At 40.0% G+C, this 25910-nt stretch overlaps 1 protein-coding gene across 3 annotated transcripts in view; it reads right to left on the bottom strand.

Annotated features, from left to right (window-relative positions):
* Positions 1-1920: 1920 nt before the first annotated feature.
* Positions 1921-25910, bottom strand: part of atad1a (ATPase family AAA domain containing 1a) — a 42425-nt gene continuing 18435 nt past the window's right edge. For 2 of the 3 annotated variants that reach the window (XM_061673012.1, XM_061673014.1), the window contains one exon: positions 18062-25747. In XM_061673012.1, the coding sequence (XP_061528996.1) occupies positions 25618-25747 (130 nt within the window). In that variant the 3' untranslated portion in view covers positions 18062-25617. Of the gene's footprint in view, positions 2250-18061; positions 25748-25910 lie in introns of those variants that run through there. The other variant, XM_061673013.1, reaches the window with a different exon arrangement.

Below are 25910 nucleotides of genomic sequence, written 5' to 3'. Positions count from 1 at the left end.
TGATTTTTACTATCCCCGTAATGAAGGCGGGCTGGGGCGTATATTTTCTGACATAAGGCCCTCCCCCACTATAGAACTAATGAGCGCCAATTGCGAGTTACCTAGTAATAATAGCTTAGCCATTTCTCGCACAACTACATCGTGCAGTTAGCCACCAAGCTATGCCTACGACCTGAAAAATGCATCTTTTTGCACTATTTGGGCTAGTGTCTCTGTTGTGGTGACCCACGCACGGCACACGGATAATTTAAAAGTGGAAATAATATAAAAAGAATGACAAAAAAGACGTTTTTAACCTGGACTTAAAAACATTCACACTTGGGGCTGATGTCACTTCTATTGGCAACTTACTCCATTTGTGTGCAGTGCATTTGTTTGTACGACTACTACTACTACAACTATTAATAACTGACTGGCTGGTCACCATTCCAGCGTGTAGGCCAAATTCACCTGAGATAAACTCCAGACCAGCTCATCCAAGGCACTAATGACAGCGAGCCATTTAAAAAATGGCCGAATAATGATAATTTTAAAAAGTCAAATCAATAAGGGATAGTAGCAAACAGAAGCAGAGCGAAGTGACCTTTGGCGGCTGAGAGGGTTCAGAAGGAATGCGGAATTAGCAAAATTCCTGCTCGACAGATTTGTTTATCGCCTCTGTGATTTTTAGCTGATTTTACTTTCCAAAAAGTAAAATTTTAAACAAATAACATTGAGCGCTCCACTTTTCATAATCGGCGCAACTGCGGTCGAGCGCAAAAGCTGCCGTATCTTGATTTTCATGCAAGCGCAATGCCCGCTATGGGTATTTGCCAGGTTGACAGATCGGTCTGCACCAAGCTTAGTGTATCGGCGCAGCAAGGGTGTGCCCTTGGAGAATGGAAGACAGAGTAACAGTTGTAATAAAAATATGCAATATAGTGGAACCGCAAAGCAAGAACCATGATGTAGCGGGGGATTACTGTATCTGTATTCCGTGACGATAAATTGCAGGGACTCATTGTTCAAGGGCTGGGACTCATTGCTTCCATGTGCATCCCGGGACTCCATCCATCCATCCATTTTCTGTACCGTTTATCCTCACAAGGGTCGCAGCCGTGCTGGAGCCTATCCCAGCTATCATCGGGCGGGAGGCGGGGTACACCCTGAACTGGTCGCCAGCCAATCGCAGGGCACATATAAACAAACAACAATTTACACTGACATTCACACCTACGGGAAATTTAGAGTCTTCAATCAACCTACCACACGCTTTTGGGATGTGGGAGGAAACCGGAGTGCCCGGAGAAAACCCACGTAAGGACGGGGAGAATATACAAATTCCACACAGGCAAGGCCGGGATTTGAACCCCGGTCCTCAGAACTGTGAGGCAGCCGTGCTAACCAGTCGCCCGCCGTGCCCTCACAAAGTCTCAAGTGTAAAATGATCTATGCCAGGTCTAACACGCATCCGCGCAGTTACGCCACACGCCACGCGCCACACATGATTTAAGTTATTCATGAAAATAAAGCCCTTAATGTTATACTCCCAACTTAGCCACTGGCTACCATCAGCTTGTTTACAGTGCTATTGCTAGTAGTGCAATTTTGGAGAAGCTGGATATGTGTTCTCTGTGACTACAGTATTTCTTATAAGTTCATGACAATGCACTTTCATAATGGAATGCTATTATAAATGGAAATGTTTGAGAATTGCGCTTGTGTATGTTAATGAGGGGCAAGGTTTTGTTCAAGGTCGTGGGGGGGATTAGTGTAATGAGGTTACATTTAAATCTTGCTAGCAGTTTTGGCACAGCTAAGTTCCCCTTTAAACGTGGTGCTTGAGATGTTAATAATAAGATCAAGGTGGCATTTAGTGCAGGTTCTGTATAGCCATGTGGATGAGCAGAGTGCAGTGAACTCTGCAGGCAAGTGCAGTTTATTAAGAACAAGTGACAGGTGTAATAAAGTTAGCAATTCACGTAGAAGCTGTAATTTAAAATGGTCAAAATATCTGCAGGGGACACAAGTGAGTATCAGGTAACAGGTAGAAGTAATAGGCAAGAAAGATACAACTATAAAATGGAGACAACACCATTCTTTAGGACATGCACTCTGCAAAGACGAGGTGTACAGGGGATATTCTTCCTGACTCATTTTACCTAGGACACAACCTCTTTCAGTTCTCATCCTCTGGTTAGTGTTACTGGACCCATCAATCCCCAACTGCCAGACGATGTTTCTATCCCCTCAAAGTCACACCGGTACACCTGTTCAGAACACACACAAACAAAATGCAATATAACCTTTACAGTTCAAGTCACTTTCACCTTTAAACCTTTGAATGCATGTCCAACTGTTCAATGAGTTACAGCTCTATGCCCAACTTGCTGGAGCTGAAAGGCAAAATTCACAGCAGGTTTTTGATCCATGAATGGACCAATAAGTTTCCTGCTTCAATTTAAACAGTGCAGAGCAGTGACAGGGTCCCGCCTCTCGATACAGGAGGTACTCAGTTTACGATGGTCCCGACCTACAATGTTTAGTGGTTATGAATGGCGAGTAATATTCCTGTTTTTCTTTTGCTTGTTTTATGTTTAGGGACTAAAAGTGTTGCATACAAATATTTATTGTAAGTATGACTTAACTCCTGTTAGCATAATGTAGGTTGGTGATAGAGACTATTGCATGTTTTCTTCGCCATTTAAAATCATCTTACATCGGTGTAGTGGGAACAGAACTCTATCTGAAATCAATTGCTCCCTGTATGTAGTTCTTTATTAACCACAAAGTAGCATACTAAAGTAGCCTGCTAACTAAAATACAGACTGACAAACCAAAATACATTTGATCAGTTTAGTTTATTTCCCGCACATTCAGCTGTTGTGTAAACTGGGACCCCGTGTCTTGTTTTGAGGCTCCACATACTGTATTTTGTACTGAATTACATTTATTGAACCACAAAAACATGGTGTGATTGTCAAGAAATAAGTGGGTTGCCACAAAGAGAGGAATTGGGAGAGAATAAAGGAGAGTGGACATTTTGAGAGGCTGCCTCGCCCCATTGACTGACTGTACCCGGCACGCTTCTTACATCATTTGCGAGCATTTTGGCGTCAGAAATTGCACGCATCACTATCTCATTCACAGCCAGGTACATATGAAATCAGAAATAAAAGTATTGTTGAAGTATTGTTGTAAAACACAATATATGTATGCTGTATATACTCTACTCTATTGTATAGCTTGGTGGCCCTGCGGCGGTCAGCTGGATCGAGCTTAAGCTTAAAACCCGAAAATATTTTGTGTGCGTGTGTGTGAATTATTGGTTGTCTGTTACATCTGTGATGTTGCGACACCGTGCACTAGCGACCCAAACCAGTAGCCGAATTTTCAGCCACTCATGAAAACTAGATGCTGAATGCCGCACACTGTGCAACTGTTCAATCGGGTCTGGCCGCATCGCTCGGTGTGCAGCAGGCTTTAGATGAACCTGCATGATTTACTGTGACACCAAAAATAAATATTGAAAACAAAAATAATTACTTGAGGCAAAACTAAGGCTTGGGTGGTTTGCCTCGGGTGGGAGAGTCGTCTCCCGAACCATCTCTCGTCCGTCCATGGCCTATTCTTGACCAAGATATTGAACCCTTAGTTGCTCTCCTTCGCCATCAATAGGTGAATGAGGGGACTGTGTTAAAATGTTTTGAGCGCCTTGAAGGTGGAAAAGTGCTAATCAAGGGAAAGTAGACTTAATTATTCTCAATAAATTATTTTCTCTTTAAATTACGTTCTTACCTAATTCTATACAACCCCAATTCCAATGTAGTTGGGATGTTGTGTTAAACAAATAAAAACAGAATACAATGATTTGCAAATCATGTTCAACCTATATTTAATTGAATACACTACAAAGATAAGACATTTAATGTTCAAACTGATAAACTTTATTGTTTTTAAGCAAATAATCATTAACTTAGAATTGTATGGCTGCTACACGTTCCCAAAAAAGCTGGGACAGGGTCACGTTTACCACTGATATTACGTCACCTTTTCTTTTAACAACATTCAATAAACGTTTGGGAACTGAGGACACTAATTGTTGAAGCTTTGTAGGTGGAATTCTTTCCCATTCTTGCTTGATCTACAGCTTCAGCTGTTCAACAGTCCGGGGTCTCCGTTGTCGTATTTTATGCTTCATTATGCGCCACGCATTTTCAATCGGAGACAGGTCTGGACTGCAGGCAGGCCAGTCTAGTACCCGCACTCTTTTACTACGAAGCCACACTGTTGTAACACGTGCAGAATGTGGTTTGGCATTGTCTTGCTGAAATAACCAGGGGCGTCCATGAAAAAGGAATTGATTGGATGGCAGCATATGTTTCTCCAAAACCTGTATGTACCTTTCAGCATTAATGGTGCCTTCACAGATGTGTAAGTTACATATGCCATTGGCACTAACACAGCCCCATACCATCGCAGATGCTGGTTTTTTAACTTTGCGTCCATAACAGTCCAGATGGTTCTTTTCCTCTGGAGGACACTACGTCCACAATTTCCAAAAACAAAATTTAAATATGGACTCGTCGGACCACAGAACACTTTTCCACTTTGCATCAGTACATCTTAGATGACCTCGGGCCCAGAGAAGCCGGCGGCGTTTCTGGGTGTTGTTGATAAATGGCTTTTGCTTTGCATAGTAGAGTTTCAAGTTGCACTTACGGATGTTGTGCCGAACTGTAATTACTGACATTGGTTTTCTGAAGTGTTCCTGAGCCCATGTGGTGATATCCTTTACCCATTGATGTCGTTTTTTGCTGCAGTGCTGCCTGAGGGATCGAAGGTCACGGCTTAAATCTATTTTATAATAACAATTTTGCATTTATCAAATCCAAAATTCAACCAAAATGTTTATAGGGGTCATTTTTAAAAAACAGGGTTGAATGTGCTTTACAATTCATTTAAAATATACAATAAAACCAATAAACCAATAAAATATACCAAATAAAACCAACTGTCAGAGTATGGGCAAGTCTTACGGCCATACTACCCTGAGAAAGCCCAATCTCGTCCGATCTCGGAAGCTAAGCAGGGTCGGGCCTGGCTAGTACTTGGATGGGAGAGTAGGGGCAAGTCTTATATGGTCGGGCAATTGGTATCATATTTTGGAAGCTACAACAGCAAAATCTCAGTTTTCCCTGTGTTTCAAACGGGACCTGGGAAGAATAAGAATAATCTCCAGACCTCAGTCAAGGGAACAGAGCATGTGTTTGTAAACGATCATTGATGTATGATGGAAAAAGACTATTTATAGAGAAAATAAAATTCTTAAAATTTATTCTAAATGAAAAAAAATTGTAACCAATGTAAAGAAACCAGCAAATTACTGCATGATTGCCAAAATTATGATAGGAAAGTAATTACCTTCTAAAATATGTATTCTCAGGATCATGTACATAATGTTTGAGTTTTAAGAAAGTTCAGTACTATGCAGTGGGGCAAAAAGGTATTTAGTCAGCCACCAATTGTGCAAGTTCTCCCACTTAAAAAAATGAGAGAGGCCTGTAATTTTCATCTATACCTCACCTATGAGAGACAAAATGAGGGGGAAAAAAAAAATCCAGAAAAATCACATTGTCTGATTTCTAAAGAATTTATTAGCGAATTATGGTGGAAAATAAGTATTTGGTCCAAAACAAAAGTCCATTCAATACTTTGTTGTATATACTTTCTTGGCAATGACAGCGGTCAAATGTTTCTGTAAGTCTTCACAATGTTTTCACACACTGTTGCTGGTATTTTGGCCCATTCCTCCATGCAGATCTCCTCTCGAGCAGTAATGTTTTGGGGCTGTCGCTGGGCATCACAGACTTTCAACTCCCTCCAAAGATTTTCTATGGGGTTGAGATCTGGAGACTGGCTAGGCCACTCCAGGACCTTGAAATGCTTCTTACGAAGCCACTCCTTCGGATCATTGTCATGCTGAAAGACCCAGCCACGTTTCATCTTCAATCCCCTTGCTGATGGGAAGGAGGTTTTCACTCAAACTCTCACGATTCATGGCCCCATTCATTCTTTCCTTTACATGGATCAGTCATCCTGGTCCCTTTGCAAAAAACCAGACCCAAAGCATGATATTTCCACCCCAATGGTTCACAGTAGGTATGGTGTTCTTTGGATGCACCTCAGCATTCTTTCTCCTCGAAACACGACAAGTTGTGTTTTAACCAAAAAGTAAAATTTTGGTTTCATCTGACCATATGAAATTCTTCCAATACTCTTCTGGATCATCCAAAAGCTGTCTAGCAAACTTCAGACAGGCCTGGACATGTACTGGCTTAAGCAGGGGGACACGTCTGTCATTGCAGGATTTAAGTCCCTGGTGGCGTAGTGTGTTACTGATGGTAGCCTTTGTTACTTTGGTCCCAGCTCTCTGCAGGTCTTTCACGAGGTCCCCTCGTGTGGTTCTGGGATTTTTGCTCACCGTTCTTGTGATTATTTTGACCCCACGGGGTGAGATCTTGCGTGGAGCCCCAGCTCGAGGGAGATTATCAGTGGTCTTGTATGACTTCCATTTTCCAATAATTGCTCCCACAGTTGATTTCATCACACCAAGCTGCTTACCTATTGAATATTCAGTCTTCCCAGCCTGCTGTCCTTCGACAGCTCTTTGGTCTTGGCTATAGTGGAGTTTGGAGTGTGACAGGTTTTGGAGAGGTGTCTTTTATACTGATAACAAGTTCAAACAGGTGCCATTAATAAAGGTAACGAGTGGAGGACAGAGGTGCCTCTTAAGGAAGAAGTTACAGCTCTGTGAGAGCCAGAAATCTTGCTTGTTTCTAGGTAACCAAATACTTATTTAACACCATAATTTGCTATTTCTTTAAAAATCAGACAATGTGATTTTCTGGATTTGTTTCCCTAATTTTGTCTCTCATAGGTGAGCTATACCTATTATGAAAATTACAGGCCTCTCTCATCACCATCAAGTGGGAGAACAATTGGTGGCTGACTAAATAGCTTTTTGCCCCACTCTATGTAGTAAGTACAGTGGTGTCTTGATATTCTGCATGAGCGATCCGATTTCCGAGTTTTTCAAGATACGGACACTTTTTTTTCTTTGATGTGGAAGCAAAAATTTTGAGATATGAGCGATTTATGGTTGCAGTGAATTCAACTCAACTCAGTTCATGACAAGCAGCAGTTTGGCAAATAGTGAATTCTACAGGGCTTTCAACTCTTCATTGCCGCTCCAGTTGAAGTTTAAGGTCAAACCAAACATAAATCAAAATAATTATATGTTGTGTTTTTAAAACAACCACCTACAATAGCTTAATGCAATATGATTAAAAAGATCTGTACAATAATGTCTGATTAAAAAAAATCTGTTTTACACCCGAGTGTAAATAATCACACGACTACCATATCATAATATGGACTTTCTCCCAAATGTGAATAACTGTATGTAATGTTCTGTAAGTAAATGTCTTATTGATAATTATGCACTTATATTTTTTACCTCAATGCTGCAAATTGTGAGATGGCGTCCTGATTTTCTTTGCCCCTATGGCAGAGACAAAGTTCTATTGTAATGTATTGTATTGTATTGTATTCTATGATTAGGCTCACTTTCAACTAACCTAAGATGAGCTGCAGCAGCAGTGATCCCAAAGAGCTGCACTATGCTTAGCTCACTCAGCCTTACCCTTTCTGATTACTTTTCATCTGGTATACAGTATGTCCATGACACACTCCAATTACATCCGCTAACGGAGCAGACTATTCTCCAACCTCGCTCTCCAACAAGTTACAGGTGATGCTGAGAGCTGAATTGTTAAGAACGCAGGAGAGTGCAGTGAAGGTTGTACATAGGCAAAATAAATAAATAAACACAAATAATCAGACACAGCTGTTCAATTACCTTATCCGGTTAGGACATTGCTTTTATTGATTTTAGATGCATAACTTCTGCCCTCTTTGATGAAATCTAAAAGTTTCACTTTTTCGCTGATGGTCATCATCTTCTTCCTCTTGGGCACCCTGGAGGAAGCTTTCGCAGGGCCACATCGCTTTGGCGGCATTGTAAGGACTTGCGTAACTAATCCAAAAAATTATCGCTTAAACAAAAAAACGTTATTACGACAATAATACTAACAGCGTGGACGAGACTGGCGAGACACAACAAGGGAAGATGCTGGATGAGGCTGCGATGATGCGCAGCCAATCAGCTCACGGGATGAATCCACTCGTGCTCTCATCGGTCGATGTCGCGCTGGGAACCAATCACGTGCCTTGTATGCGTGCCCGTACAGTACAGGCATGTACAAAGCCTCTGAGTCAGCTCATCTCTTTGTTGGCATGCAGGGAAACCTTCCCTCGCGACAACATGAAACAACACGTCTTTCCGCAATATGGCTGCCGATATGGCTGAATTTTTATTTATTTTTTTGATGAATATTTTGGAAAAACCCGCGAAGCACTGCAGCCGCAAAACGTGAAGCGCAAAGTGGCGAGGGAACACTGTACAGGAAGTCCTCGATTGACGAAACGAGTTCCGTTCCTACGCTGGCGACGTAACCCGAATTTCCGCGTAAGTCGGATTTCACCGTTAAAGTCGAACTACTTCTGTTACGGGTATTGTCCCACGTGATTGTGACAGCAAGCTCTGTGTGTGTGGGCGTGTGTGTTGATGTGTGAGTGAGACGGGACTGCGCAGGCGACGTCCGGCGGGATTGTGAAGGAGAAAGGAGTGCGCGCCAGTGCGAGTGTACAGTAGCAAGTGTAGTGACGGCGACCGGGGAAGAGTAGAGATTAGCGGAGGACCCGTTCACGTTGAATGTGCAGAGGAGCTATTAAAGCAGCAAATCGGTGCTTTGTGCCTTTATTGTTTCCACCACCCAGCTCAGCAGTGCAACGAGAGAACAGAGTTAACCCCAAGGAGGAGAACCTCGGGCCTGGAGAAGGCGTCTCCCGACCACGGTCTGACCATAGCAGGAAAGGTTAACACTTCGTATAAAGAAACTAAAATACATTAAAATAAAAAAATAAGATGCTGTACTTACCATTACTGCTGAGAATGTGAAAAAAGGAGGGCGAAAAAAGCAAAGATACTCCCGGCGCACAAACACAGACAAGCACTAAGCACTAGCTAAGCAGAAACACTATGGTGCTGGGGACAAAATGGCAGACGAGGCACGGCCGTTGTAAAGTCGAAACGTCGTAGGTCGAGTACGTCGTAACTCGGGGACTTCCTGTATATGTTATACCTGTAGAAATAGATATTGAATTGGATCACTGTGTGTGAAGCTAAACTGTTTATTAAAAATGACTAATTTAAGGGAACACAATCATTACAGTGTAACTCGTCAATGTCACTCAGTCTCACTCTCGCACATGCACTAGAGAACAAGAGATACTGTAGAGATACGTTTGATGCATGTCTGCTGTTATTGTATTAAAAATCATTGAATCATGATGAAGATATTACAACCCCAATTCCAATGAAGTTGGGACGTTGTGTTAAACAGAATAGAATGATTTCCAAATCATGTTCAACCTATATTTAATTGAATACACTACAAAGAGAAGATATTTAATGTTCAAACTGACAAGCTTTATTGTTTTTAGCAAATCATTATTAACTTAGAATTTTATGGCTGCAACACATTCCAAAAAAAGCTGGGACAGGTGGCAAAAAAGACTGAGAAAGTTGAGGAATGCTCATCAAACACCTGTTTGGAACATCCCACAGGTGAACAGGATAATTGGGATCAGGTGGGTGCCATGATTGGGTATAAAAGGAGCTTCCCTGAATTGCTCAGTCATTCACAAGCAAAGATCGGGTAAGGTTCACCTCTTTGTTAACAAGTGCGTGAGAAAATAGTCTTAACAGTTTAAGGACAATGTTCCTCAACGTACAATTGCAAGGTATTTAGGAATTTCATCATCTACAGTCCATAATATCATCAAAAGGTTCAGAGAATCTGGAGAAATCACTGTATGTAAGCGGCAAGGATGAAAACCAACATTGAATGCCCGTAACCTTCGATCCCTCAGGCGGCACTGCATCAAAAGCCAACATCAATGTGGAAAGGATATCACCGCATGGGCTCAGGAACACTTCAGAAAACCAATGCCAGTAAATACAGTTCGGCGCTACATCCGTATGTGCAACTTGAAACTCTGCTATGTAAAGCAAAAGCTATTTATCACCCAGAAACGCCGCTGGCTTCTCTGGGCCGAGCTCATCTAAGATGGACTGATGCAAAGTGGAAAAGTGTGCTGTGGTCCGACGAGTCCACATTTCAAATTGTTTTTGGAAATTGTGGACGACGTGTCCTCCGGGCCAAAGAGGAAAAGAACCATCCGGACTGTTATGGACGCAAAGTTCAAAAGCCAGCATCTGGGATGGTATGGGGCTGTGTCAGTGCCAATGGCATGGGTAACTTACACATCTGTGAAGGCACCATTAATGCTGAAAGGTACATACAGGTTTTGGAGAAGCATATGCTGCCATCCAAGCAACGTCTTTTTCATGGACGCACCTGCTTATTTCAGCAAGACAATGCCAAAGAGTGTAGTAAAAGAGTGTGGGTACTAGACTGGCCTACCTGCAGTCCAGACCTATCTCCCATTGTAAATGTGTGGCTCAGTATGAAGTGTAAAATACGACAATGGAGACCCCAGACTGTTGAACAGCTGAAGCTGTACATCAACAAGAATGGGAAAGAATTCCACCTACAAAGCTTCAACAATTAGTGTCCTCATTTCCCAAGTGTTTATTGAATGTTGTTAAAAGGTGATGTAACACAGTGGTAAACATGACCCTGTCCCAGCTTTTTTGGAACGTGTTACAGCCATAAAATTCTAAGTTAATGATTGTTTGCTAAAGAAAAATAATGTTCATCAGTTTGAACATTAAATATCATTGAACATTGGAATTGGGGTTGTACTTTTGATAAAAAAAAAATTATATTTGATGTCAAAGCAGGCAAGGTTAAAAATCGCATGACAACTCCCGGTATATCAAACTAAATGAAGAAAATAATAATGGTTCTGCTGGTGGTGACCACAGACCATTTCTCCCCTCATCCTCCTGACAGAGATTTTTCTCAGATAATGCAGCCCCTCAGCCTTCCAGGACAGTGTAAAGTGATTGTCGGAGATACAAGGAGACGGGCCAGTACATTAGGATTGAAGGGGCCAAAGAAGGGAACAACCCAGCAGCAAGATGACTAAATGACCTTCTCTAGATTTATTCCTTTAACCCCCCCCCCCCTCCCCCCCGAAATGTGTTTTTCCTTGCCTACCTTTAAAGGTTTAGACCAGGGGATGGCCTGAATCTCTGAGCTGAGTTCTTGTGAAGCACTTTGAGAGTCTTTTGTGATTGAATTGGTTTGTTGTGGGGGCTCCATTGCCCATTCTGGCACAATTTCGTTCTCAATTAATTGACAAAGATACAGAATATATAATTTCATTCATTGAGATAAGCAGTGTTTTCCTCATTTTGCTTCAAACAGTGTTTTGAAGGTGTTATTTTCCTGACTACTGTAGAGAACTGAGCCCTGAGGGACAGACACATATCACAGGGGAGGTATGTTGAGGTAACACTTATTCTGGACCGTGCATTTATCACTGGTGTCATTGAGATAAAACGTGTTTGAGTCATTGTCCAATAACTCTAGTTGTTTTTGATATCCATTTTTCACCAACTTTTACTTTTCCCTTATTTTTATGACCCCCTGCAGGCTGTTGCAGCCAGCTGGGCGTTAAGAATTTTACTTCTCATATTATTCTTACATGCCAGAGACAAAATTGATGACCTACTTTTAAAGGTAGCAAAATTACTCACACTGTACTTCAGTAGAAGTACTGATATTTGTGTCAAGAAATTACCCTACTAAAAGTAGTGATTCAGCTCCTTAAGTAAAAGTTATAAAGTAACAGGATCTGGAATGTACTTAAGTACAAATGTAAAAATATTTACTGCCATACTGCCTACTTACAAAAAATTGAATTACTTTATTTAAATTACATTACTTTACATTGACAAAAACTGTTATGAGATGCCGACTATAACTTTCTCACTGTCCCAGCTATATGTATGGGTGTGGTCCAGCTTTGTTTGCGTCAGCGCCCGTTTGGGTGTTAGCTTTTTCCTTTTCCATGCTATGTTGCTTGAACTTGGCATGTTCCTCGTGTAGATGACATTCCCTCCCAAAGTACTTCAGTTTTGCACAAATTGCAAATGGCTTTCGTGTTGTCTGTCTCAGACTTTCTCCAGTGCAGTCATCTGGAGCCAGCTGATAGACGAAATATTCTTCCATCATCAGCAACTGTGTGCCGTCCTCTGTTTAAAGAGAGTAGGAATGGAAACTCACTCTGACTCCCTCTATATCAAGAACTCCATGATAGTTTGTGAATAAGTGGTTGAGCATTTAAGATCAGGAACACAACGTTACATAACGTATGTGGAGAAAAACATTGCACTTTGCCTCATTTAAAACAGAAGTGTAAATATCACTTTACCATCTGTTCATGCAACAGGCTTACACTTTTATTCCAACACATTTTGCCTGGGGGAATGGGGTGGTAAGCATGTCACCTTACCAGTCGATCTACGTTCCTACCCTCACCTATGGTCACAAGCTGTGGATCGTGACCGAAAGAACAAGATCCCGAATATAAGCGGCCAAAATGAGTTTCTCTCCCTTAGAAATAGGGTGAGAAACTCGGTCATGTGGGAGGGGCTCAGAGTAGAGCCGCTGCTCCTCCGCATTGAGAGGAGCCAGATGAGGTGGCTCGGGCATCTGTTTAGTATGCCTCCTGGGCGCCTCACCATGTGAACAGAAGACATGTTCATCATTCAACACTCAGAAAGACTTGATAGAGTTTAGATTATTTGTGATTATGTAATCATCATGGTGATATGTTATGACCAATGGTGAATTCCATCAAAGCACAACCAGTTTAAAGTACCACATTCTAGCAAAGTATATCTTTGCTAAGGTTAGCAAAGATGCTAACAACACTGTGGAATCCAGTTGCAGTCATCAAGCTACACTGACAGAGTGCGGACAAAAGCTCAACAAGTAAAACATTTAAACAATGCAGCAGGTAACACATTATATAGAACCTGTTGTCAAGGACAACTGTTGTCAAAGAATTCACCAACTGTATGGAAATGAAAAGACAACAAGAATGGAGGAGCTGGCCAAAGCTACAGTGAGAGGAGACCACTGGACAGCGGTAAGCTATTTGTGACACGTTTTCACTCTAATGATGAGGCTCGTTAATCATTCACTGCCAACCATTTTGAAAGCGGAGTTCCCTATATTGTCAGCCATTTTAGAGCATTTTGGCTGATCTTCCAAGAACCACAGAATATTGTGTTCTGTGACAATATCAGCACCAAACCTACCAAAAGAAAAAGTACCTCAAACTTTAGAATAACAAAAACAAGACCGAGAAAGGGCTTTTGTTGGTAAAATAATAATTTATTTACAGATATTTAACTAAGAAATATGCCGTCACAAGCCGAAATTCACCACCTAATCTTTATCTTCAACTCAAAAGCTGTGTTGATCGCAAATCCAAAGCGATGCAATGTTGCCATCATCGAGGATCTGTTAGTCATCACAGTGGTTTACAAACCTGAATTTCACAGACAAACTGGGCGAGACCCTCTTCTACGCCTACCTGTTGAAAAACATACCTGACCAATACGTCGGTGGCAGTAAAACGTTATAAATGTCCATGGCAGTGAATGAGTTAAGCCGTGTACTGTTATAGATATTGTAGGCTCTATTTTACCAACCAATACGAGCTAAGTTGCTAAATGTTTTTTGTTTGTTGTTTGGTTTCGGTTTTGTTGAGTATTTCTTCATTGAAACACTATACCTTAAAGAAATATATAAGTTGTCATATTTCAATTGATGGATTCAAAAGATCAACTTTATTCAGCTCAACGGAAAAGTGATTAATCACGATTAATTAAATAGTAGAACTCGATTAAAAATGTTAATCACTTGACAGTAATAGTTTGAAGGCAAGTGCTGAAAACAGGGGGGCTAAAAACTAGCCCTGTGACAAAAGCAGGCTGGGGCGTATACTTTCACAAGTCACCTCCCCACTATATAAACACCAAGCGCCCTTATTCCATGCGGTGGCCAGTTGGCCTAATTGCCACTTCCTTATTCATCATAACTTGACTCAGTTCTACCAGTATCGCGTGCAACTGGCCATGAAAGTATGCCTACAACTCTGAAAATAATCTTCCCTTAAGTGTAATGTGTTTGGTGTTATTTGGGCTCCAGTGTCTCTGCCATCTGGCCCCACGCGCGTTGCGTTGCGAGGAAGCGGCGAACCGGATGGGATCTGACTCACTGCGGCCCCTCGCCAGCGATTAGAGTAGCTGCTGGTAGTCCGGCGAAAAGGCATAAGGGTCGGAAGCCACACAGTTGCCGGCCACGAGTGGCAGGACAAGGAGGAGGAGTGAAAATTGCAGCCGCGAAGGTTGGAGTCGTTACAGGGATGGTGTGGGGTTAGTAACACATGAATCGAAGGTATTTGTTGTCTTACTAAGTACTTCTACTTAGTATCACATGAATGAAGTTGAAGAAGAGCAGATCAGTACTGGTCTCGATGGAAAATACTGAAAATCCGGCCAGTCTCTCATTGAGACCAAGACGTCTTGTCTTTGGGAGTCGAGTCCGAGCCAAGACCTTCAAAATGTGGTCAAGAGCAGTCTTGAGTGTTACAAAACTAATAAAATCATCAGGAGACAAGGCACCAGCTTTCACAGTTATGCCGATGACACAAAGCTGTACATCTCCGCGTCTCCTGATGACATAGGGCCGATTGATAACCTTCTTAACTTAATTTAGATACAGATATTAATTCATGGAAGGCAGTGAATTTTCTACAGCTCCACCAGGACAAAACAGAGGCTTTAGTTATTGGTCCTGAAAGCAAGAGAGAGAGACTGTTTCCGAAACTACAAGGTTAGAAACCATTACAGTGTGAGAACCCGTAAAGCACCTTCTTTTTTTTTTTTTTTTTACTCTGAGCTTAATTTTCTTCCACATATCAAGAATTTAACTAAGATAGGTTTTTACCATCTTCAGTATATAGCCAGAGTCCACCCATTTCTCTCTCAGGCTAACACAGAGGTGCTGATGTATGCTTTTATCTCCTATTGTTTAGACAATTGCAACGACCTCCTGTCTGGTCTTCCCTAAACGACCATCTCTAATCTACAATTACTGCAGAACTCAGCTGTTCGTGTACTGATGTCAACCAGAGGGCAAGAACACATTATACCGAGTTTAAGATCACTGAATTGGCTCCCTGTGTGTTGTAACATAGAGTTTGAAGGGGATGTTATGAAATCAGATTTGTGCCAAAAAGAATCACACAAAGCTTTTTAAATCGCAAACAAATAACAAGACTATCAAACAAAACTTTTAGAATTGCAAGCAAAAAATAAATATAAATAAATATAATCTAACTCAAGCAAAAAAAAGAATGTTATTGCAATGAAGATAGTTTTTTGCTTGCGATGAGGATAATCACCTGTGCACTCCCTGACTTTGTGCTCACTTCCAATCTTTGTGCGTGCGTTGCCTGACTTTTTGAGTTTTCTTTTTGGCACAAACCTCTTGGGTTGGCGGGCTTTATGAGGAATGAGTCCTTGTTGGCAAATTCATTTTGAGTGACAGCTAAAGCCCACGGATGTGATATATTATGTTTTTTTTTCGTGTCACACTGAGAAGAGCCAGCGACAAGAATGCAAGATTACATTTTCGATCACTTTAAGGAAGTGTAATTATCTATCATATATGTTGTCAATGCTGTAATAGGAAGTAGTGATGTTGTAACATGTTAGAAGCGCACAGCCACAGTTTATCAACAATTTAGCAGCTAATAACCGTTAGCTATATTGTTCACGATAGCTACCATACTGACTCGTCCAGACTGCATACTATATGGCCATTGGCCACACTTTATCATCTTATGATGACGTGAGAATTATGTTACTGAATACAATTTAAAAACGTATAACCAGTACGCCTTAAAGATGGACTTAGCATAAAAGGAAAGCACGAATCCTAAATAACTTGATTATATACATTACTGGGGTGTCAAACACATTTTTGTCATGGGCCACATTGTAGCTGTGATTTCTCTCAGAGGGCCATTATGATTTTGAAATCATAGAAATATTGAATCACCTCCTTATATTATTGCATACACAACAAATCGATGAATCATTTGGAAATCAAAATTCAAGGGGAATACTTTAACTATCAAGTTACTGTACTGTAAAAAGGGGTTTGGTAAAAAAAACATGGTTGCAAATATTTATTCCATATGACAATTTATGATTTGCTTTCGCAGGCCACAAAAAATGATGTGGCCCCCGGGCCTTGAGTTTGAGACCTGCGATATACAATATCTACTTTTAAAGTTAGCCAGTCTTTCTTACTAGGTGCTGACAAAAAGAAAATAATTACAGGTAAAGACAGTTTTAATTTCTGTAATGTTTTTTTTTCCTTTCAATATTAAGTTTGTCTTCATATCAAATGTTTTCCCCTCTGAAATCATTTAGTTTTGAAGGAAAACAAGCATTAGGATATATGTATGTATATGTGTGTGTATTTTGTTAATGATTACTATTAGAAACAAGAGTAGTATGCCGTGGTAAAATGACAATTAGATGAGGTATTAAAAATGGATCATTCCCAAGCCTACACTGTGGTCTCCTTTAACTTCTGTCCAGTGCAGTCTTCCCCAGTTGGTTTCTTCAGGTGTGAGAATCACCAAACAGTCCACGTTGTGTCCAAAAAATTCATCGAGAATGATCCTGGCTTCCAGCCTCTGTTTGTTTGAACAGTTTTCATTGGTCTAATCAAATTAACCTTCCTGTCTTTCAGGCAATGGAGCAACATTTGCAGGATCACAGCGCTGAGGCTGACCAAGATGATGGGCTGGTGGTGTCAGACACATTGCCCCGTCCCACCATGTCCTTCATGGGTTCATAAATCCCATCACGTCGACCTTGTTTGAACAGGAACTCTACATTCAGACACTCGATCTCCAGGGACATTGAATGCATCGTCATCTTCAGCTGCTCTGCACAATGTTGAGTCCATTCCTGTCTACGTGGGTCATGGTGGACCCTGTGGCGACATCCTCTGCAGAGTTTCCCAACATACAGACCCTTTCCAAAACATTTGAATATCATGGAAAGGTTTATCTCCGTAAGTCCATTCAAAATGTTAAACTTTCATAGATTATAGATTCAGGGCCCACAATTTAAAGTCTTTATTTGTTTATTTTTACCGACCATAAGGCGCACTTAAAAGTCTTACATTTTCTCCAAAATGGACGGGGCGCCGTATAATGCGGCGCGCCTTATGTGTGGACAGAGTTCCAACATCTATAAATGTTGTTGTGTGATGAGCGCTCCCGCTAGACTATTTTTAAAAATGTTTTTTATTTATTTTTTTTTTTTTTAAGCATTTCCTGCCGACACACTGCTTACACTGGGAAAGGATGCTGTGGGAATGAATCAGGAAACAAAGTAATAGTTGAGTGAATTAATTTGAACAAGAACGTGATTATCTGGAAGAGTTTAAAATCCAATCAATCTCGTTCCTAGTCGTTCATGCAAAAAAAGAGTTTTGATAAAGCGAATACTGTATATGCTCACGGCACTCAGGAGAGATCCAGAGAACAGTATAGGAGCCATTATCAACTGCAAATTGCACCTGTTATGTGAAAAGCTTTTGCTTCCTGTAAGGTAATTTTTTAACTCCACAGCTAATTAGTAATCCTCGACCTCTGACCATTTAACTAAACAGCTATTAGAGCCTCAGACTATGATTAGGAGATATTTAGTCTGTCAGCAAGTTCTGATGAGGGGCATTATGTGATTTTTGTTAAAAAGCAATGTGGTGATTCAGACTTCAACAATACATTAAAAACTCACTAGAGCAAATAAAATACTACATGCAGTCATACAAAATCACACACTGTATTTAGGATGATCCAATTTGATAAATGATAATAATCAGACCATTTATTTTTGTACTTTGTTTACTCAATTACAATGGGGCTTTGACATATTCACAAAGCAATGACTGAGGTTACATTTAATTTCTTCTTTGAACGATGTAATCAATATATACATTATACAGTTTGTGGTCAAATTCATAAACACGATCTGTCCAAGAAGACAATGTATTGCGTTCAAAGAAATAACTTAAATGATCAACCCACATTATGAGGCATTTCTCAAATACAAACCCCAATTCCAATGAAGTTGGAATGCTGTGTAAAACCTCAATAAAAACAGAATACACATACTTGCAAAACCTTTTCAACCCACAGTATATTCAATTAAATACATTACAAACATGCTATTTTATGTTCAAACTGATGAACGTTAAAAGTTTTTTTTTTTTTTTTTTTGCAAATACTCACTCATTTTGAATATGATGCCTGCAACACTTTCCAAAAAAGCTTGGGACTGGGGCAACAAAAGACTGGGAAATTTGAGGAATGCTCCAAAAACACCTGTTTGGAACATTCCACATTTGAACAGGTTTATTGGAAACACTTGACTCTCATGATTGGGTATAAAAGGAGCATCCCGAAAGGCTCAGTTGTTCACAAGCAAGGATAGGGCAAGGTCAACCACATTGTGGAGAACTGCGTGAACTAATCGACAGTTTAAAAACAATATTTCGTACAATTGAAAGGAATTTAGGGATTTCATCATCTATGGTCCTATGTGTCATCAAAAGATTGAGAGAATCTGGAGAAATCTCTGCACATAAGCAGCAAGGGGGAAAACCAACACTGAATGAGCATGATCTTAGATCGCTCAGGCGGCAATGCATTAAAAACCGGCATCATTGTGTCAAGGATATTGCTACAAGGGCTCAGGGACACTTCAGAACACCATTGTCAGTTAACATACTGTAGTTTGTCGCTATATCTACAAATGCAAGTTAAAACCATGCAAAGCGAAAGCCATACAGCAACAACACCCAACAACGCTGCCAGCTTCTCTGGGTCCAAGCTCATCTGCGATGGACTGATGCAAAGAGGAAAGGATTGCTGTTGTATAACGAGTCCACATTTCAAATTGTTTTTAAAAATGATAGACGTCATGTCCTCCATATTGTTATCAGAGCAAAGTTCAAAAGCCAGAATCCATCATAGTAAAGGGGTGTGTTAGCGTCCCTCGCATGGGTAACTTGCACAACTGTGAAGGCACCATTAAAGCTGGAAGGTACATACAGGTTTTGGAGCAACATAAGCTGCCATCCAAGCAATGACGTCCCTGCTTATTTTAGCAAGACAATGCCAAGCCACATTAGGCATCTGTTACAACAGCGTGGCTTCGTCGTAAAAGAGTGTGAGTACCAAGGTTATTATAGTAAACGAAAATGAACTAAACTGAAACTAAAATGTGAAAAATACATTTTCGTAAATGACAAATAAAAACGAGAATGTTTTCAAAAAATAACTAAAACAACATTTTACATTTGTAAAACTAACAAACTATAATTATCGTGAAAATGTCCTTAATTTTCGTATTTGTCAATTAATTTGATTTTAAATGTACAACCCCAATTCCAATGAAGTTGGGACGTTGTGTTAAACAAATCATTTGCACATCATGTTAAAGGTATATTGTCTTCAGCAAACAATCATTAACTTAGAATTTTATGGCTGTAACAAAAAAAAAAAAAGCTGGGACAAGGTCATGTTTACCGCTGTGTTACATCATTCTTTTAACAACATTCAATAAACGTTTGGGAACTGAGGACACTAATTGTTGAAGCTTTGTAGGTGGAATTCTTTCCCATTCTTGTTGATGTACAGCTTCAGCTGTTCAACAGTCCGGGGTCTCCATTGTTGTATTTTACACTTCATACTGAGCCACACATTTACAATGGGAGACAGGTCTGGACTGCAGGTAGGCCAGTCTAGTACCCACACTCTTTTACTACACTCTTTGGCATTGTCTTGCTGAAATAAGCAGGTGCGTCCATGAAAAAGACGTTGCTTGGATGGCAGCATATGCTTCTCCAAAACCTATCGAAGGTTACGGGCATTCAATGTTGGTTTTCGGCCTTGCTGCTGACATGCAGTGATTTCTCCAGATTCTCTTAAACTTTTGATGATGATATGGACCATAGATGATGAAATCCCTAAATTCCTTGCAATTGTACGTGGAGGAACATTGTCCTTTAAACTGTTCAACTCTTTTCTCACGCTCTTGCCCACAAAGAGGTAAACCTCTTGAAAGTGTATCCAGTAGTAAATGAAAATGAACAAAATAACTGAAGCTAAAATTGAAAAAACATTTTTGTAAACAAAATAAAAATGAGAACGTTTAAAAAAAACAAAAAACGTATCTACCCATCAGAAGTTTGCAATTTAGCAACAAGGGAAGGAAAACATGCACATAAGGATTTTTTTTTTTAAAGCTAAACATAAACACATTTTTAAAAAGCCCATACTACACCCTGTGTCTCATGAATGGTTTTACTGTACGTTATGATGCATCTAACCTAATCTTAGCAGCGGAATTATGTGTCATGATCTGTGACCTGCGGTTCCTTTTTTGGAGCTTGGGTGGTGCTTTGTGCCGTGTCTTGCCTCTCTCTCTCTCGTTCCTCTCCGCTTCAAGTGTTCCTCCCATGTCTCCCGCTTCGTTGCCCGCTCCAACTACACCGTCCAGCTCTTCCACCCGCTCACGCTCCCGCCTCCTGCCCGTTCCTTGCTCCCACGGATCTCCATCACACATTAGAAATATAACCCTAAATTACCTCAAAATAAACCACTCTCTTCGAATCCCTCTGTCTGCTTTTGGATCCAGTCCTATACCATACGATTACATATCGTGACAATTATGCACTGCATTTATTGCACTTCAAATTCTGTGGACTGTTATGCAGTACCTGTATTTGATTTGTGGGCGGTTGGTCATCTGTTAGAAAGTTAATAAATTGTTAATAAAAATGGTATTTGTTGTTGAGTTTTATTTACACAATACTCATTGTGATCTTTTTTTTTCCTCATCTCACACTTGACAAATACCCTGAATATAAAAAAACTAATACTGAAACTAATAAAAACTCAAACAAAGCATTTTCAGAAAAATGTAAACGAACAAACCTGCTCTAAAAACAAATAAAAACGAACTGAATTTGCAAAAGAAAAGTCAAAACAAAATAAAAACGAAATTGTACATCAAGCAAGAATGGGAAAGAATTCCTCCTACAAAGCTTCAACAATTAGTGTCCTCAGTTCCCAACCACTTATTGAGTGGTGTTAAAAGGAAATGTGGTGTAACACAATGGTAAACATGTCTCTGTCCCAGCTTTTTTGGAAAGTGTTGCAGGAATGAAATTCAAAAGGACTAAATATTTGCCAAAAAAATAAAAAAAACAGTAATATTCATTAGTTTGAACATTAAAATATCTTATCTTTGTGTATTCAATTGAATGTAGGCTGAAAAGGATTTGCAGATCATTGTATTCTGTTTTTATTTACATTTTACACAACTGCACTGGAAGTGAGGTTTGTACTTGGACTGACACTGTTCCTGGTGAATGGTAACATTTTGGAATTTAACTGTCATGCGTGGTATTCCAATGAAGCCACAGAGATACCTAACTTTAAATAAATGAATCCAGAAGCAAAAACCAGTGGTACATATTGGGCTCATTGTCACCTTAATGCTAGAGGAGACCTTTAACAAAAAAAAAAAACAGCTACACCCAAATGTCAACCTGCCTTGGTGAGAAGAACTTCAACTTTAGCGCCCCAAGTTGCTTGCTTAGAGACAAACATGCTCATGAAAATTCAGAAATGTTTGTAAATGCATGCAAAAACATGAAATGATACATTATGATGACTGAATAGGTGTATTCAACATAAAAATGAATATTCCAAATTGCTTAAATAGCGCTGCATTTAAACTCCTAAAATTTCCCTTCAAAATCCAAAGATAAAGCAGAGTGCTGAGCTGCCACCCAACACTAATTAGATCAGCACAATTTCTCAAATCATTATTGATGACGTAAAAGTGTGATCTGTTGTTCACTGCTTACTAGCAATACATAATATATTGGTCATTTTCGTATCGTTTGATCAATAACGGTAAAGACATGACCCGCTGAATTAACCTTTTGAAAATCAATTAATTTTACTGATATGAGTATTTGAATTATTGGCAGTTGTTATCTACCAAAAGGTTATCGTTTCTCAGAAAAAAATATTCGAAAGTAAACAGTTTCATTAGAGCGTCAGCCTCACAGTTCTGAGGACCCGGGTTCAATCCCCGGTCCCGCCTGTGAGGAGTTTGCATGTTCTCCCCGTGCCTGCGTGGGTTTTCTCCGGGCACTCCGGTTCCCTACCACATTCCAAAAACATGCATGGTAGGTTAATTGAAGACTCATAATTGCCCTTAGGTGTAAATGTGAATGTGAAAGATTGTTGGTTTTCTAATCCCAAACTAGTTGTAAGGTCAGTTGAATAATTATTTCTAGCTACAGGAGACTCTAACACACATCCCAAAAACATGCATTAATTGGAGACTCTAAATTGCCCGTAGGCATGACTGTGAGTGCGAATGGTTGTTTGTTTCTATGTGCCCTGCGATTGGTTGGCAACCAGTTCAGGGTGCACCCCGCCTCCTGCCCGATGACAGCTGGGATAGGCTCCAGCACGCCCGCGACCCTAGTGAGGAGAAGCGGCTCAGAAAATGGATGGATGGATGGATTTTCAACGTTTTCTGAAGACGCTAATTACATTGTTGGATATATAGGATTTTTCTCCATTGCTTAATATGTCTTTTCCATGAAACCTAACACAAATGCATCTTCTGTCTTCAGAGTTCCTTTTTCTGGTTATTTTACAAATGGTCCTTCTTCGTCACTCAAGCTGTCTTTACTTTTAAAGCCACTGGAGAGAGCCTCGTTATGTTGCTGCAATACACCAGAGCAATTTGGGAGCTCAAGTGCCAGGATGAATGAGGCACCCATTTTGCATTAACCCAATAGAAGACAGCAAAATAAATGGTGCTATTTCTGAGACATGAATGAATATTAGTACTATGACCGAATGAGTGCCAATTAGGATTCACTCGCGATCTCCTTAAAAAAAAAACTAATTTTCCGAATCATAATTTTCACATTCTTATGAAAACAAAATAAAAATAAATCAAAGCACATATTTTATTCTGACAAGAGCTGCAATGCTTTTGTTTACTACTGCCACCATTTTGACTAACTAGGCCTGCACAAATTTGGAGTTGTAGCAACGGTTCACGTAGATAAGTAGTCTCACGGAGAGCAGTATTCTTCTCCGAGACGATAATCTCCGTGGAACGAGGTGTCCTATTGTCTTGAGGAACTGCACGGATGTGCTTGACAAACTGCGACCACGGCAAATGAAATGAATAAAGTTATGCAAGAGTCATTCAACACATGTTGGCAGATGATTGGGGAGAGCTAGCTAGCTACCGCTAACGAGCACCTAAGCTAACTAACTGGCTTAGTAGAAGCGGATGTTGCCAGCCAGCATGGATTTACGCATTTTACGGCACCAAGACAGCACAAAACAGACCACGGCCACAATCCGGTGAGAGATCCTGATTAACGTTAAGCCATTTTAAATTAAAAAGAAGCATTTTGACAGTTTCTTTTTTCCGGAGAGAGAAGCGGTTGCTAAAATGCGCCAGCAAAAATGGATCAGCGCACTCCCTTTCTGGTGTTGTGACAAAATCTGCGACCAGGATTTAACCAGGAGCTATAGATAGTTTTCAAATAATCATTAGATTTTTCATTTGTTGGACAATGACATGTCCTTATTTCAGAATAGTACAAGGAGTAACAATTCGATTGTGATTCGGTTATTCGTTACCATCAATGTGAAGAGCGGTTTGGGATTTATATGGCGAGTCCAAGCTCTAATACGTATGTATGAATTTTTTTAAGTGTCAGAACTATTGCATGTGTTTACCGTTATTCAGATTGTACTCAGACAAAAGTGCAATGGGTTTAATGATTATTTAGGATAATTTATGCACTTGTATTCAGAGGGCTTGAAGGGTAAGACGTAAATTGCCTCACATCATTTTTATGAAGCTGTTTACAGGAAAACTTTACCGTTATCCAAAAAGTGTATTTCAGTGGGTCACCACCTTTTGCTCTGTCAGTAAGGATTGCCTTTACTATGAATGCCTAAAAATGTAAATTGTCAATTACCTTTTGAAAATAGAACTTTAAGTGTGGCTGTTTCAGCATGGAAGACATTTACCCATATAACACCAAGGCCGCAAAAAAAAAAAAAAAAGTTAAATTAGAATATTCTTATATCTTTACCGTGATTGATCAAATTATATGAAAATGACCAATGTATGTTTATATGTATAATTATTATTATTTATATGATTAAGTGTAGTGATTTTATATATAATTATCTATAGTATGACATGGTGATGCGGTTTTTAATCAACACACATTTGTGTCGATAGCTTATAGCACTGGATAGGACTAACAAACAAACACACGTGTTGCATTTGTTTGGTCGAAGTACTGTATGTATAACAGTTATTTTGCCCTTTTTTTTCTCTTTTTTGAAAAGTGATATTTGAGCTGTCTGGAATTAATAGATAAACGATTAATATAATGCTTTACTGATGAAACAACTATGGATAAAAGAGACAGATAATTATGGGAACATAAGGGAAACGCAAAGTGTGGGCAATCAATGTTATAAGTTATAAATATGATTTTTGGACCAGGAGGAAACACAGCATTCAATGTGACATTTAAAAGTTGTGCAACTTGAAAACACCTTCTGACTTAAAAGTGATATTAAAATCCCCTTGTCTCAGATGCCACCTTATTAGTATAAGTCTATCTTCTGAGTGGGGCCCATTCTGGAACGACAAACTCCCATGCTTATTTGTATTTCTATTGTAGAGCAACAGACAGTGTCTTGTCTAACACTGTCCGTCTCTCACCGAGGATATGCATCCCTCTAGCCATCGATCCTCAATACCGCTTGTCATCAATGTTGTTCATGCAGGATAATTTATATAAAATCATTGCACTGGCAGATCAGCGATAACGCGTAGTGGCTTTTAGTTCTTGCCATGAATCACTATTTAGAAACCAGCCGGCTCATTCATATGCATCAATGGTCATCATGTTCTCTGCATCGAGCTCTTATGATTGAATGTTGGTGTGAAGAATTTATTTTTGTGCGATAACAGCCTACATGGAGGGTCTCTTCTGAAAAACAGTATGATGATTTAGCAAGTACATTTTACCATAACACATTATCCCCTTCTGCTACTATTGTTATACTTAATTGTATCTACTGCTTGTGTGTCTTAGGTTTAAGTAAACATGCTCTATTACGGTCTACTTGGGCCATAGATAGCCAGAGCAGTGACAAATGTTTGCGCATGCCTCGGATAGCAGATTTTACTGCACAACTAGTGCTGCCTCTTGCTCCTTTTACAAGAGACAGATTTAAAAAAATAAATAAAAAGTGGACCTGATGGACATCACTAAGAACAAAAAATCCCACAAGCTTAAAAGATATTCAGTCCAGCGGAACCTCAGACACAGAGGGTAACTCAATCGCCGTACCCCGTTTGGACTCCCTCATCTTGTCCAGGCCAAACAGGAGGTCGAGCTGGGTGATTGGACGCAATCTCTCCTCATCCACGGGTCTGCAGCACAGAACATGAAAAGTTACTAATGACACGCAGCCAGAGAAAGTTCCACTTCAGTTTTGTTTAATACGGGCCAATTCATTACAATTAGAGCACATATCATTTCAACGCGGGCCAAAACAAGACTTGCCGTGTAAAAAATATTTCACCTTTACAGAGA

Source organism: Phycodurus eques, chromosome 3, assembly GCF_024500275.1.
Source record: "Phycodurus eques isolate BA_2022a chromosome 3, UOR_Pequ_1.1, whole genome shotgun sequence".
Classification (NCBI taxonomy): Eukaryota; Metazoa; Chordata; class Actinopteri; order Syngnathiformes; family Syngnathidae; genus Phycodurus; species Phycodurus eques.
This window is presented reverse-complemented; position numbering and strand designations above follow the sequence as displayed.